This window comes from Artemia franciscana, chromosome 2 (assembly GCF_032884065.1).
Source record: "Artemia franciscana chromosome 2, ASM3288406v1, whole genome shotgun sequence".
NCBI lineage: Eukaryota > Metazoa > Arthropoda > Branchiopoda > Anostraca > Artemiidae > Artemia > Artemia franciscana.
The window spans coordinates 5,536,925-5,553,096 of record NC_088864.1 but is presented as its reverse complement, the minus strand read 5'-3'; the positions used below and the strand labels follow the sequence as shown (position 1 = coordinate 5,553,096).

General features: G+C 34.2%; 1 protein-coding gene across 15 annotated transcripts in view; it reads left to right on the top strand.

The window, feature by feature from the left end:
* LOC136036379 (glutamate receptor ionotropic, kainate 2-like) overlaps positions 1 to 16,172 on the top strand; it is a gene marked incomplete at its 5' end in the record, with an annotated part of 326,696 nt that overhangs the window by 300,417 nt on the left and 10,107 nt on the right. For all 15 annotated transcript variants that reach the window (XM_065718683.1, XM_065718607.1, XM_065718615.1 and 12 more), the window contains 2 exon segments: positions 2,562 to 2,726; positions 8,625 to 8,725. In XM_065718683.1, coding sequence (XP_065574755.1) covers positions 2,562 to 2,726; positions 8,625 to 8,725 — 266 coding nt within the window.

The window sequence follows — 16,172 nt, the reverse complement described above, 5'->3', positions numbered from 1 at the left end:
TTGGGAAAATAATTAGCGTGGGAGGGGGCCTAGGTGCCCTCCAATTTTTTTGGTCACTTAAAAAGGGCACTAGAACTTTTCATTTCCGTTAGAATGAGCCCTCTTGCAAAATTCTAGGACAACTGGGTCGATACGATCACCCCTGGGGAAAAAAAAAACAAAAACAAAAAAACAAACACGCATCCGTGATCTGCCTTCTGGCAAAAAATGCAAAATTCCACATTTTTGTAGATAGGAGCTCGAAACTTCTACAGTAGGGTTCTCTGATACGCTGAATCTGATGGTGTGATTTTCGTTAAGATTTTTTGACTTTTAGGGGGCGTTTCCCCCTATTTTCTAAAATAACGCAAATTTTCTCAGGCTCGTAACTTTTGATGGGTAAGACTAAACTTGATGAAACTTATATATTTAAAACCAGCATTAAAATGCGATTCTTTTGATGTAGCTATTGGTATCAAAATTCCATTTTTTAGAGTTTTGGTTACTATTGAGCCGGGTCGCTCCTTACTACAGTTCGTTACCACGAACTGTTTGATAATAATAACTTACCTAATTTGAGAAACATGGGTGTTGCCCTAGTACTATTCTTGTCGAATCATATGTAAATATGCATGTTCAGCTCTTTCAAATGAGGTCATTCACAGATTGAGTATTCAAGGACTTCCCCCTGAATACTTAAGCCTAAACTTGGTTAGCCCTCTTCCATCATATTTTCATAGACATGCAACATCTTTTTCAAGCCATGTTTTGTTGGAAATTGAATAGGCTAGTGACAACTCATCACAGTCAATATACTATACATAATTTAAAATTAACAACCCAACACAGGCGACTAAACCCAGGGAAATTAAAAAGGAAAAATTAAAAGCTCAACCTAGTCAGCGCCATACACCAAACTTTAACAGAGGTACCTCACTCCAGTCAACTCAACACAAGAAACGACACAGGCGACTCAGCTCAAAGAAATTCAACACACCAGGTACCTTACTCCAGTCAACTCGGTGCAAGAAACAACACAGGAAATCAACATAGGCAGTGGTAGACCTTGCTTCAGTTTTCTTGTGATTTGTAATTGTATGCTAAAATTTACTAATACCATAACCAGTAAAAGAGCACTGAGAGCCTTATAAATTAGTATTTATTTTATGCAGGTTACTTATGAAATTTTCTCCTCCTAAGGGAATATCGAGTTTATTTTGGATCGGTTTTGTGTTTTCAGTAAAACGTAAGTTAATAAAATTTTACAGATATCAGGATATATCACGAGTCAGTTTATTTGAGCTAGTGCTGTAAATATATCATATGTATTCAGCGAAGCAATAATTTTTGGTCTTTGAATTTCAATATCTCTTTACTTCCACAAGAAGAAGTTTTTCCAATTAATTAGGAGCAAGCAGAATAGAAACATAATTGTTTTCTTCAACACTTATTATTTTATTATTCTTTACATCCTTACGCAAGCTATTCTTTTTATTTTCAATAATATGGTAAAAAATTCCTTTCAATCAAAATAGTTTTGGCGAAAATTAACTCTGATTGACCATAAATACTAGTTTTAGAACTTTTTACTGAACAATTCATTTTATCCCCTTTTAACTAAATTGGATGGTTCGAATATATATATATTTATATATTTATTTATATATTTTTATATATATACATATATATATATATATATATATATATATATATATATATATATATATATATATATATATATATATATATATATATATATATATTTAGACTTTTGCGTTCAACTATTTTTTGTCTATAAGAAATCTTTTCACATATTATTTTGTATGTAATTTTGGATTGTGGTTTAATTGTCAAGATAAAAGACTCAAAGGTATTGTTAGTTAATAAAGAATTCAACTGACTATCATTAGTAATCGAGGAAAGGTATTTTAGACATGTTTTTCTGTTTTTATTGTTTCTTGTTTTATTTCTAGTTGAATTAGAAGGAACGCAATAGACGTAATCAGGACTTTTCATAAAAAAACGCACAAGCTAATTCTGCGTTTTGAAGGAATTTTCTGCATTAAAGTTATTTCACATTTTTTAGTTTTAGTGAACAGGTGATCCCATAAACTTGTACCCTAAATACAAACCCCAAGTGATACTATATAGACTTATTTCTCTTTCTCAAAGTTCGTCAATAGCCATTGACCAAATTATTTACTAGGCTACAGCTGATGCTGCAACTATGATTACTTTGGTTTTAAAATGACGCCCTTGGGATTTGCGTACATATCGATACAAATTGTTAAAAAAAATCAGGAAGAAATACAGAAAGTGAGTTTTACCGAAAATATTGGAAAAATAGCAAGTCTTGATAATGTGGGAGGGGGGGTCAATATCTCTAATGCCCGCTCCTAGCGTATGTATCATACACCTAAAATGGCTATATCATGAAGGAAGTAAAGGCATAAGACATAGGAAAATAAAATTTTCCTGAAAAAAATTATGAAGGAAGTAAAGGAAAATAAAATAATATAAATACTTGTATATACTCTTTTGTTTCTTTTTTTTATTTTATAATGAAGCTTCGATATTTTCAGGTTCTCCTTGGAGAGATAAAATCTCTTTAGCAATTCTTGAGCTTCAAGAAAATGGCATTATTCAGATGTTGTACAGCAAGTGGTGGAGAGGAACAGGTGACATCTGCAATCGAGATGAGAAGAAAAAAGAATCGAAAGCAAATGCACTTGGAATCGAGAATATAGGTAAAGTCCTATTACAAATAGAAGGCTTTTCTAAATAGCATTCGCATTAAGTAACTTTTATAGGCGTTACCTTAACATAAAGGGGTAAAATTGAGGTTTCCAAAACTTTTTAAAGTATGGCATTATTTTGGCATTGAATGGAATAAACACAATAAACAATAAACATAACAGAAAAGGTCTTATTTTGATGAAAAAGCTATATGTGTTTTCTTTTTTTTAGTTAAGAATGGTTTAGATACCGTAACGTAAGTTCCAAAAATAGTGTTTAAATTTCAGAGTCAAAAAATACAAGCCTTAAATTTAACCATATTCTTTCCTCAGAACAATATCTTATGGTTACTCTTAAAAATTGGCGTAATTAGGCAAAATCTTATTTTGAAATAAAACTCAAGTCCGATGGGTTTACTGATAAAATAAACATCAATAAATCACGCATACTAAAATACCTCAATTCATTCCTGGATGCAGAGAACCTCAATACTTACATTTGAAATGTAAATACTCAGAGCAGTCACCACTCCTACTCTAAAGGAAGCCCTAGACGGTCAATCATTTTGATTAAAAGCTTCCGTTAACCGACTGATTCAAGCATGATTGACCGTCTAGGAACCTGTTTGATGCTTGAGTCAAGCGTTGACGGTAATTGATAGAAAGCTTGAATCACTCAGGCGGTTGAGGAGGGTGATTGCACGTCAAGATCACTTTTGTCCAAGTGTTGCGTCAGTCACACGCCAACAACAATGGAAAACACATCGGAAATAAGCAAAAATGCGGAACGCAAGTTTATATGTTTATTAATAGAGTTATACCGGGATCACCCTAAGCTATGGAAAGTTAAAAGTAGATACTATTATAACTGAAAAAGAAAAGTGCGGCATTTAACAGGATATTGCGGTCGGTAAAGGCATTGAAACCAGATTATACAGTTTCCGAACTAAAAAAGAATATAAATGTTTTAAGAACAAATTTCAACCGTGAGTACAAGGCGATCGAGCAGAAAAAGAAGTCTGGAAGAAGTCATTGTATTGCTACAATGACCTTGCATTCTTTTCGTTTTCGCTTGAGCGTAACCAAATTACAGGCAAGAAAAGCCAAATCAGTATTAGACTGCATTTCGCGTTCGGTAGACACTTCACTACCCGACTTTAGACTGAAACTAAAAATCTGGTTGTGAGTTAAAATTAAACTTGAAATTAGCTTCGGTCAAGATTGAAGGGTCAATTGAAAGCTGATTGAAGCACACGTCAATCGATTGACGGAAGCTTTTGATCAAAATGACTGACAGTCTCGGGCCTTCTTTAAGACACGGTTTTCCCCCCTCATCAATCTAAAGCAAAGTACAAATTTGCAACGACATAGACAAATGGTATGTATCACGCTGAACTCTGCCGGTTCTGTTTCAGGGAATTTCACTGCCACCAGAGTTTCATGGTAATACACAGCTCTGTTGTCAAGTTGGTACAGAAAGGCTTGTCATTAATTTTAGTTAATTCTTAATGCATAACTTCTGTCTTCAAAACACCTTATTATCGAGAATATAACTGGTAGCTTTTTTCCTATATTATCATTAATACTATTAGCCGCAAAAAGCGTTTCTAGCTATTTTATGTTGATGTTATAGTGTAAAGTAGTTAATCTTGCATATACTACATCTGTTTATGTATGGTGTGTGAATTTTTTACTTCGAATAAAACAATAAATCCAGTGTAAAGTCATTTAGGCCTTTTGAAAATCCTCAGAATTATTCTCAGAATCCCAATTCAGAATTCTGAGGACTGGAAATGTATAAATGACTTAAACTGAGTTTTGCTAATTTAAAGCAAATAAATCCGAAATCTTATTTTCAGCAAACACAATAGCATGCTAAATGGATGACGATAAAGGCTTTCTGATCTTAGATTTGTCAATTGCAAAGCGTTATTTTTACCAGTATTCTAACCATAGATGCTTACATCTCAGTCAAGGTCAAGGGAGAGGGCAGCAGACCCCCATTAAATCTTAAGCTCAAAATATTCACATTTTTGTCCAAACATCTTCATTTCTAGGCACTTCCGGATACCATTTTAAAATATTTCTTTTTTAACTGCAGATCTTTTGCGTTCTGAATAGAAGAGTGACCTGGAAGCTTCTATTCTGCTGGCTAACAATATGTTTAAGTAATTTTATACCCTAATTACGGAATATAGCATACCGTAGTTAATCAACTGACAGATACTCGTATTTTTTATTGTAATTGCAAAAGCCCTAATTGCAAAATAAGTTTGTAACGACACATGAGAAGTTTTCTCTAAATCTAAGATTAATATATTAAAACAAAGTCAAATTAAATTAGTCCTTAGATTTAGTTACCTACTACTATTACTGCTACTAACACCTCGCCAAAGTACCGAGCCGCCTGAGGCCAATACAGCTACGCACACTTCTCCTCAATCCTGACCTATTCCAAGCCTCTCTCTTTACACCCTCCCAGGAAGATCCTATTTCGTTTAAATATTTCTTTATAACATCCTCCCACCCCAGACAAAGACGGTCTGCTTTCTGTTTAGCCCTAGATGGTTGGCCGAAAAGGACAATCTTCTGCAATCTGTCATCCTTCATCCGCAGAACGTGGCCTAGCCACCTCAACCTTTCTTTAATTATAGCCCTAAAAAGCGAGATTGAATCACATTTTTCGTACAGCCTATTGTTTGAAATACTGTCAGTCAGCTGGGTACCCAGAACTATCCGTAAGCAATTTCTCTGGAAAATATCTAGTAGTTCTTCATCCGCTTTTCCGAGACCATACTTCAGAGTCATCTTTGACCACTGTCTTCACTGTACCTTGGAATATTATAATCTTAGTTTGCAGACTTTTTTTTTCCTATTCTTGTAAACTTTTTCTAACTGCGAAAAAACACCCTGAGCCTTGCCTATTCTACTTGTTAACATCTTCGCTGCTCCTATTGTCTTTACTAATAATACTACCAAGGTGAGTGAAGCTCCCAACCTGATCCATCTTTTCGTTATCCATACCCAGCCTCAGCTTTTCATCTTCACTTATTTCTAGCCTTAGTTACTTAGTCTTCTTAACATTAATTTTCAAACCTATTCTAGCACCCTGAACTCGCAAAACCTCTAAAAGTTCATTTATTTTGCTCACACTTTCATCTAGGATGCTTAAATCATCAGCATAATTTAAGTCTAGGAGAGTTTTTCTTCCCCATTTGATTCAGTGGTCTCTCATTGCCTTTTATGTTCTCCTTAATATAAAGCCCATGAAATTGATTCTTAGCCTAAGAGTTAAAATTTTGTAGATATATCCTCTACCCTTTCTAAAACCGCTCTGTTTTTCTCTTAAAACTTTGTCTACAGCATCTCTCAGTCTAAAAAGTATCATATTACTAAGTAATTTGCTACCTACACAGACCAGACTAGTGCCTCGATAATTACGACCCTCACTCTTGTCACCTTTCTTATACAATGATTTAATTAAGATTTTCCTGAAATCGTTTGGTACTTCCTCTTTTTCAAAAATCATATTCATAATCATCGGTGACTTAGTTACGTTGATATAAAATCAGCATTTTTTTAATCCTCTGGAGCTGCTAATATATCTTAGCGAGTGGATGAATTACAACTCTGTTTTTGGTTAGACTACATATAAATTGAACTAAGCTCTGCTGGACACTTTCTTTTTAAAACCCAAAAAATACTTAATCACCTTTGAATCTAGCCCTTCTGTCTTTAAGTTGATGAATAAAAGTCTCGTAATGGATTAATAATATTAAAGAGATAAGATAAAATAGTCATGGACAGGGATTAGGCATGAATCCTTAGGGAGTACCAGGGTTGACCCCCCTCTCCCTCTCTTCCTAAAACTAAAAAATAATTACCAATGCATGTTTTTCCTAGATATTGCTTTTTTATTGATAAACTTGTCAAAAAACATAGTGTGATGTTTGACAAATGAAAAAAATTGATTTTGAATTAAAATCAAGTAGTTGTGGCCATAAAGCCATGGTTAATTGTAGAAAAAGCCAAGACAGATACTCAGATTGAATAAGAGGCAAATCTGGCATAAGCCCTTATTAGGGTTGTATAAAAGTGATTTTAGTTCATTTGTTCACAGATAAGTCTATCTATTATCCGTCCAGACGTCATTCCTAGCGCACAGCTAAGGTAGATAGTCATAGAACTAAGTTATTCATAGAGCCCATAGTTTTCCAAGCGTTTGGTTAAACGGCACGGGTAAACGGCGGGAGTAAGTATGACTCTCTTATTGGACCGATACTTGTTTGTTCGCTTTTAGAAAGGCAAGCGCGCCTAGAGTCTCAGGCATGTTGACCAAGAATCTAAAATTGACATATGACCGTTAGATTGTCTGAAATGAGAGGTAAGCAAGGGAAGCCTAAGCTTTACGCTTTAAAATTTGGCCCCCCTCAAAAAAATTAAACTCTGGACCTCGCTAGACCTTTACCTGATAGGAAGGCTGAAGAGTTTCTGCCTGATAGGAAGGTTGAAGGCTGATAGGAATCTTGTTACGTATCAGTCTTAGACAAAAACAATGTCACCATCTTCTTTAAGTGCCGCAATAAGTAAAATATACAACACGTGAACATTTAGTTGTTTCATGGGCTGGGAAATAACACATTTCCTGAGAACTTCAAATTTATATTTGTTCAATCCCTATCAAGTACAAGGTGCTTGCTTTGGAAGCATGACATTTGGATGGAGGGCGTAACCCCTAAACAGAACATAGAAAATAGGGAAATGTATAGATAATATAAGAAACAAAGTGAAAATTTGAAAAACACAAGATATTGCAAGGTAAAAATATCAATGAATTTCATCCACAAAAATATAGGGAAGAAGAACGCCAAGAAAAATATTTTTCAAAATCTAGGGGGGAATTTGTTACTTTGTTACTTTTTCAATAAAAATATCCAAAAGCCATTTTTCAATAAAAAAAATGTATTTTATTTTTAATCTTTGAGGGTGCAAAAGAACCTTGGGGTTGGGAAATACCCCCTCCCCCCGCCAACCACCACTGCTGAATAATATATCAGTGTTGAAGATGATAAAAGCATCATGATAATATCATACTTGAATCACAGAAAATTTAAAACACGAAAGGTACAAGGAATAAGCTGTTCCTTCCAAATAACATTTAAAGATTAAAAAAAATATTATTGAAATTAAATTTACTTAACTAATTTTATTAGACAAAAAATTATTAAATAAATTTATCAAATTAATTTAAACTGGGGATTATGTAGCAAAAGTTTTTCAGTCTCAGCTTCGAAGTATTTCATGAAGATTTTTTCTAGAAGTTTCTTTATAATAAATAGGAAAAATTGTCTTGGAAAAATTATTGAATACTACCGATACTAAACATAATCCTAGGAAAGAAAAACGACCCGTATTCCATTTGCTCTTAATTCAAACCTGAAAATGAAAAAGAGCTGGGGGCTGGACAGACATAGTATTTTCAAAATAATGAGCTATTGGTTAATCTTTTAACACTTCTTTCATGTTGAATGTCTTCAACGTGAAAGATAGAAAGTTTTCTTTTGAGGCCCCTTCTTATAATGCTGAAAATCCTCCTGATCAAAAAGACTACTCATAATTTTTTCCAAAGATTCTGCAGTATTCACAGTTGATATGCTCATTTCAATTTTGTTTCTTCTTTTATTATGTGACTTGGTACTAGCGATTATAGTGGCCATGATAGAATACTGGACGTAGTAACCACATAGAATGGCCACTCTAGAAATATAGGCCTAAATGGATGTTTTCTTTTGTGGTCACTATTATCAGAAAACACCTCTGGCTAAAAGGATTACCCATAAACTTTTTCCACAGAATATGAAGTATTCCTAAAGTCGATTTGTTTATTTTTAATTTTATTTCTTCTTTTAGGTGGCGTATTTGTTGTTTTACTATGTGGCTTGGCACTAGCCATTGTAGTGGCCATACTAGAATTCTGCTGGAATTCAAAGAAAAATGCTCAAATGGACAGAGTAAGTGCTAAGAATAGTTTTATTAGTATTTTTACTAGACTCTGTTGTGTTTGTGGGGTGGGGGGTTACCGAGGATAAAAGGAAAGAAGTCTGATTTACTACTTCTTTTCTAAGTATATAAATGGGGGTTACCTTGCCCCTGTCTACATGCTGTGATGGTTTTTTATCACTTTTTTTGTTATTTTCACTTCGTGATTTTTCCTCGGCTTGCAGTTCGTTAGCGTTTGGTTTGAAAAGGGTTAATTACCTGTTTTTGCAGAGAGCCGAGTTGAGCTATTTTCGTTTTGTATGAATCTTTTGGTATGGTTTTTTTTTCTTTTCTTTTTTCAAATGAATCAAACCATCAGAAGAAACGTGTATAACGAAAATATATTCCTTTTATTTTATTCTGCTGTGATCAGATCTCTCCTGAATGCTAAGTAATAATCAACTGTGTTTAAAACCTCTGAACTTTGCGAATTTAGACAGCAAAAAGGGCTCAAAATTTCAGACTGATTTTAGGACTTGAATCTGATTTCTGGTTGCCACGCCTAATCTAAAACTTTCAAGCGGATGAGTGGAAAAATGAGTTTGTCACACCAAAAATCGACGCGATTTTTGAAAAAATTGAAAACCTGAAAAGCGACTTTCTTTCTAAGTTGGTTGCCTTCGTCGAAGTCCCCTAGGATCAGTTTACCCACACTGAAAGTTAATCATCAATCAGAGAAAATATACTTTAGGTCCATTTCGGGGTGTTAAGAACCGATGTAGCGAAATTTTATTTAAAATTTTTTAGTTAATACATTAGGTGCGCTTTCTTTAAATTAAATAAAAAAAAACTAATTTTTTTAGCTGAAAGTAAGGAGCGACATTAAAACTTAAAACGAACAGAAGTTACTCCGTATACGAAATGGGTAGTCCCCTCCGCAATCCCTCGCTCTTTCCGCTAAAGCTTTTAATTGTTTTAAAAAGTAGAATTGTGGCAAAGAGTCAAACTTTAGCGTAAAGAGAGAGGGATTGCGGAGGGGACAACCCATTTCATATACAGAGTAATTTCTGTTCGTTTTAAGTTTTAATGTCGCTCCTTACTTTCAGCTAAAAAAATTAGTTTTTTTATATTTAATTTCTGAACGTTTTTGAATTAATGCAAGTTTGGTTTTGGCTCTCCGCACATAAATTATTAAAATAATTTTTGTATATTAATTCTTTTTTTGGCTAAATGGCTTTCTCTTAGTTTTGATCAGACGATTTTGAGAAATACGGGTGGAGAAGGAGGCCTAGTTGCCCTCCAATTTTTTTGTTACTTAAAAAGGCAACTAGAACTTTTAATTTTTAACGAACGTTTTTATTAGTAAAAAATATACGTAACTTAAGAAATAACTTACGTAACAAACTTTCATAACCTTATATTTTTATTATGTATACGAAGGGGTTTGTACCCTCGTTAATACCTCGCTCTTTACACTAAATCGTAAGTTTTGTCCCAATTCTTTAAGAATGACCCCTGAATCAGAAAGGCCGTAGAATAAATAGTTGAAATTACTAAAAATACTTTAGCATAAAGAGCAAGGTATTTATCTCCTCCTAAATACCTTGCTCTTTATGCTAAAGTATTTTTAGAACCCCTCATATGCGGAATAATCTCTGTTCGTTTTAAGTTTCAATGCTACTTCTTCCTTTCATTTGAAAAACCGTTTTCATGTTTATTTTTCATTGTTTTCTTATAGTAATGTTAGAGAATCCTGTGCCCTGTTCATTGAATTTTCCTTCCCCCATGACAGATTCCTCCAAGGAAAGATCCTCCAACATAGCCCCCACTCCTCAGCCCCACCCCCAAACAAAATAAAATCCCCCTGAAAACGTCTGTACACTTCCCAATAACCATTACTATATGTAAACACTGGTCAAAGTTTGTAACTTGCAGCCCCTCCCCCAGGGATTGTGGGGGAGTAAGTCATCCCCAAAGACATAGTTATTATGCTTTTCGACTATGTTGAACAAAATGGCTATCTCAAAATTTTAATCCGTTGACTTTGGGGGAAAAATTAGCGTGGGAGGGGGCCTAGATGCCCTCCAATTTTTTTGGTCACTTAAAAAGGGCACTAGAAATTTTCATTTCCGTTAGAATGAGCCCTCTTGCGACATTCTAGGACCACTTGGTCGATACGATGACCCCTGGGAAAAAAAACAAAAAAAAAACAAATAAACACGCACCCGTGATTTGTCTTCTGGCAAAAAATACAAAATTCCACATTTTTGTAGATAGGAGCTTGAAACTTTTTCAGTAGGGTTTTCTGATACGCTGAATCTGATGGTGTCATTTTCGTTAAGATCCTATGACTTTTAGGGGGTGTTTCCCCCTATTTTCCTAAATAAGGCAACTTTTCTCAGGCTCGTAACTTTTGATGGGTAAGACTAAAATTGATTAAACTTATATATTTAAAATCAGCATTAAAATTCGATTCTTTTGATGTAGCTATTTATATCAAACTTTAATTTTTAAGAGTTTTGGTTACTATTGAGCCGGGTCGCTCCTTACTACAGTTCGTTACCGCGAACTGTTTGATTAATTAAAAAGATTTTCAAAAAAAATTTAATATCCTGAATGAATATCCTCCGAAATTTATACGACCATTCCTTCCATAAAAGCCTTATATTTGAACAATGGCCAACTTGCACAACTTACAGCCCTCATCCCAGGGCCTGTGGGGATTTTGTCAATCCCTAAGGCATTAGTTTTGCCCTTTGGACTATACTAAACAAAATGGTCATGTCAAAATTTAATCGAATCCATTCGGGGGGAAAAGAGCGTAAGAGGAATGGTTGCCCTACGAACACTTTTGACTCTTAAGAATGGCACTAGAATTCTCAATTTGCAATCAAATGAGGCCCTTCCGCAGTTTATACGACCACCCCAGCCATATGAAGTGCGTCTGAGAAAAATTATAATTAATAATAAATCATTGAAGTCTTATGGCTCTTTAGCATAGGCAGCGCTATATAGCGTTACATCTGATACAATTCTGTTTCATGCACTTACTACGGTTTTCTTTTTTTTTCTTTTTTTTGTCGTTGTTTTTATTTGAATAGTTAAGAATTCCAGGAATAAGCTTCAACTTATCTTATTGTTTCACCAATGGAGAGTTTTTTGGCGATAGATAGTCATTTGGGTAAACCTAAAACAAAATGATTTTAGGGCAACCAGACCCTTTCATTGCCCTTCTTATTTGCAATCTCGCCAAAGATATCTGATCAAAAATTTTATGTAACCATCTTGCGAAAAATAGTCTAAAAGTCAAATACAAACTCTTCTAAGGATGACAAACCCTACGAAGTCCAAAGTTTTCTGTTTTCCCCATAACCTCCAAAGCCCCCATTGTTTCTATGATTGTTCATTTTAATTCCTGTTCATTTTGGGTTTCATTTATTTCTTAGTAGTAATTTTTGGTCGTTTGAGTTATTAATATAAAAATATATTTCTGCTGCTCTTAAGTTTAATATACCTCTTTACTTTGTTTTGAATAACTTTTTTATCGAAAAAAATATTTACTTAATTTAAGGAAAGCGCAAGTAATGTATCAGACAGTTCGTGGTAACGAACTGTAGTAAGGAGCGACCCGACTTAATAAGATTAAAGATTTGAAGATTAGAGATTTGCAACACAGACGTTTATTACTCAACGTTCAGGAAAGGTCAGATGTATCTGAAAAATTCACACCAGAAAAACTCATACAAACGAAATAGTGTCCTGGCTCTTGGCCAAAACAGGTAATTAAGCTTTCTCAAACCAAACGCTAACGAACTATGAGCTGAGAAAATATTACAAAGTGAAAACAGCAAAAAAAGTGGTAAAAACCATCCCAGTATGTAGACAGGGACAGCGGAATTTCTATTAACAGACATAAAAAAGAAGAAATAAATCTGGCTTTATTGGATAGTGTCGTCCTATTTCATTTGTTTGTGACAACAAAAGAGATTTTATGAATGATCTTTACAAGTATTTATTTCATGACTTTGAAAAACAAATAATTACAACAAGGTAGAACATGAAAAGATTCGAGCTTGTGTTTTATCCTATGACATTCCCTCATATTTACAGAATACTGAAAAACTAAATAAAGAGTTAAGTTGCACGATCGCTCAGTTAAATGGGATTCAATTGCACGGGAGTTCAGTTGCACGAGGGTAAAGTTAAATGTGGTTCAGTTGACCGAGGGTTCAGTTACACGATGGTTGAGTCACACTTGGTTCAGTTTAAATGTGTTTAAAATTTTAAATGTGTTTGAAAGGTGTTTGAAAATTCTGATGATTCTGTTCCGAATTTTCTCCCGTTAGTCAAAGGGAAAATCGAGTCCCCTTGTTGAAAGGGGCCACCAAAAATTTGAGCCAAAGCTGAGGCCAAACCATTAATTGGATCACGTTTGTTAATTAATTTGGTCAAACTTGAGTTTCTTACACTGTTAAGATTGTCATCACTTTCTGTTATTGTGCTACTACAGGAAGACATAGATGGGAATCAAATCCCTTTTAAATTCTTTCCTCTTCTTGTTCCACTTTCCGTTACTTTTTTAAAATTGGAGTCAAAGAAAGATCGTAGGGAGGTCTGCTCTTTATTGGTTTTGTTAGCCCGTTATAACCAATTATAATGGATACAAGTTATATTTTTGAAAACGTAATAAAACACATCCAAATTGAGAGCTGGACAAGGCTGGATTTTACAGAACTGGTTAAGGAACCGCAAGTTTGACCCTTAGTACATGGAATACGTCCATTTTACTTGTTCTTAGAGAGTAATTATGTTTTGCTTTTCTTATTTTTTTTTTGCTTTCGATGATCCTTCTTATCTTTTCCTACATTTTTTTCCTACTTTAATGTTTTTCATTTTATATTCATATTTTTTTATATGCATATATATATATATATATATATATATATATATATATATATATATATATATATATATATATATATATATATATATGCTCTAGAACCGCATGTGAAGGTACCCTGATCGGGGGATGGATGGATGTACCAAGCAGTTAAAATGTAAACATAGCCCTATCCTTCCCAAGTCTTCAATAGGACGTTTTTCTTCAAGCAATAACAATGAAAAGTTACTATTTAGCAAAGAAAATACCCGGCTAAATTAAAAAGCATTACCTCTGCCCTGAAATGTTTGTCTGGCTCATAAAAACGTAACAAAAATGAATATAAACAAATTTTTTATGCCTTTTTTGAGCTTTTGTGTGTTCAGTTAAATATGGTTCAGTTGTACGAGAATTCAGTTGCAGAGGGGTTCAGTTGCACAGGGCTTCAGTTACACGGGGGTTCAGTTGCACGAGGGTTCAGATAGAGGGGTTCAGTTACACGAGGGTTCAATTACAATAAAATCGGCAAGGCCATGTTTTATAGATGAAAAACGACAGATTACCAAATATTTTGCTTTTCGTTCATTTGTCGAGGCCAAACAAGAAGTAGGTCACCCCCAACTGAGTTGGAAAGAGGTAAAAAAAAATGACTAAATGGAAATCAGAACTTCACGGGAAAGAATAAAGGGTGAAGCTAAGACTAGATTCGGATAGAGAGGAAGCGTGAGCAGCTTGAAATGCAAGCAATACGTACATTATTTTATGCTGACAAAGGGGTTTGTTGTCTGGAGCAACTTTCAAGTTAATTCCTAGACGTTAATGTGCTTGGTATCAGCTTATTCTTTACACTATTTTTCTTTTCTTTTTGCAAAGACCCGTTTACCTGACAGCATTTTATTTTTTTACAATCATGATTTTTAAAATCATTTACAGTATATATTCATATTATTATTACTTTTTAAATTAATATTGATTAACGCTATGCTGACAAAGGGGTTTGGTGTTTGACAAAACTTGCAAGTTACTTCCAGTGATGATGCCGCGGTCAGTTGTTGGTTTAGTTTTTATGCCTTTTTCTCCCACTGTAAGTTAAAAGGTGGGAAAGTCCAAATTTAAAGTTCATCTTTTGGCGACTTCGTAACAGGCATTTTCCTTTTGCAGTTTCATCGGAGACTAAAGAATATTGAAGACTCATCGAAATAATTTCTGATAGAGGCTATATTTATTGTTTTAATTTTTTAGCTCATATATTTTTTTTTTTTAGCTTATGTGCTTCCATGTTGTTACCACTTCTGTTCGCTCCAGCTGTCAGTTAAAATAAGTATAAACAAGATTTAAGATTAGTTTTTTATACAGCTTCCAAGCATGGAGTTTCCTTGTGTAGTCTCATCAAAAATTCAGTCAGCATTCGAACCGTGCCTCAAAACCCTGATTATGCAAATACTGTTCTTATTTCATCATAGAAATCCTTTATATAGTCAACATTTACTAACCCAATTCCTCAGCATTGTCACACCTCAGAGAATCCATTCAACTCTGACTCAAAGGGGAATTAAACAGCTATGATTGCGATGGTTACAGAAATATTAGTATGAAATAAGTGAAATTGGGAATTTCTTGATAAAAGGTATCCATAGTAATGCCACCTATTTCTATTGAAACTTAGCTCTTTTTCATCGTTGAAATATTTTTTGATAGGAAGTAATTTCTGCAATTTTATTGTCTGCCTGTGGTTACACTAAACAAGACTAATAGTTATGTTTCTTACTTACTTGGTCTTCCTACAGTGGAGCATAACCGTATAATCAAATCGGTACGTTCCACTAGTCAATTTTAATAAATATTTGTATGCTGTTTTTAATATATTATCCGGTTTAACTCAGTTTTAGTAATTTTCAACAATGCCAAAAACTCAGGACTATAGGTCACCATGGTTAGTTATGAACTTCGCCCATTGTTTGCATATAGTATTATTTATTGGGAAGTATATAGACGTTTTCAGGGGGGATTTTTCCGGTGGGGGGGAGGGGTCGGGAGAAGAAGATTACGCGGGAGGATCTTCCCATGGAGGAATTTTTCATGGGAGAAGCAAATTTTCCATGAAATTTTCTTCCATCGGATTCCTCAGCGTTATTTAAAAAACGATCAGAGGATTATGATGCTCTTTCAAAATATATCAAATTTATCAAATTTAGTTTTACACATCAAAAAGTTAAGAGCCTGAAAAAATTCGCCTCATTTTCGAAATAGGGGAAAACACCCCTAAAATTCAAGGGATCTTAATGAAAAACACAATCTGAAACAACTGAAACATCAGATTCAGCGTACCAAAAAAAAAACCCTACTGTAGAGGTTTCAAGCTCGTATATACAAAAATGTGGAATTTTGCTACATTTGCCAGAAGACAGATCACGGATGCTTGTTTTTTTTTTTTTTTTTTTTTCCAGGGGTGATTGAATTGAAATAAAGGTCCTAGAAGATCGGCTAAGGATGTATTTGAACGGAAATCAAAAGTTCTAGTTGCGTTTTAAAGTGACCAAAAAGATTGGTGGGCAACTGACCCCTCTCCATGCCCCTTTTTTCCCCAAAACTATCTGACC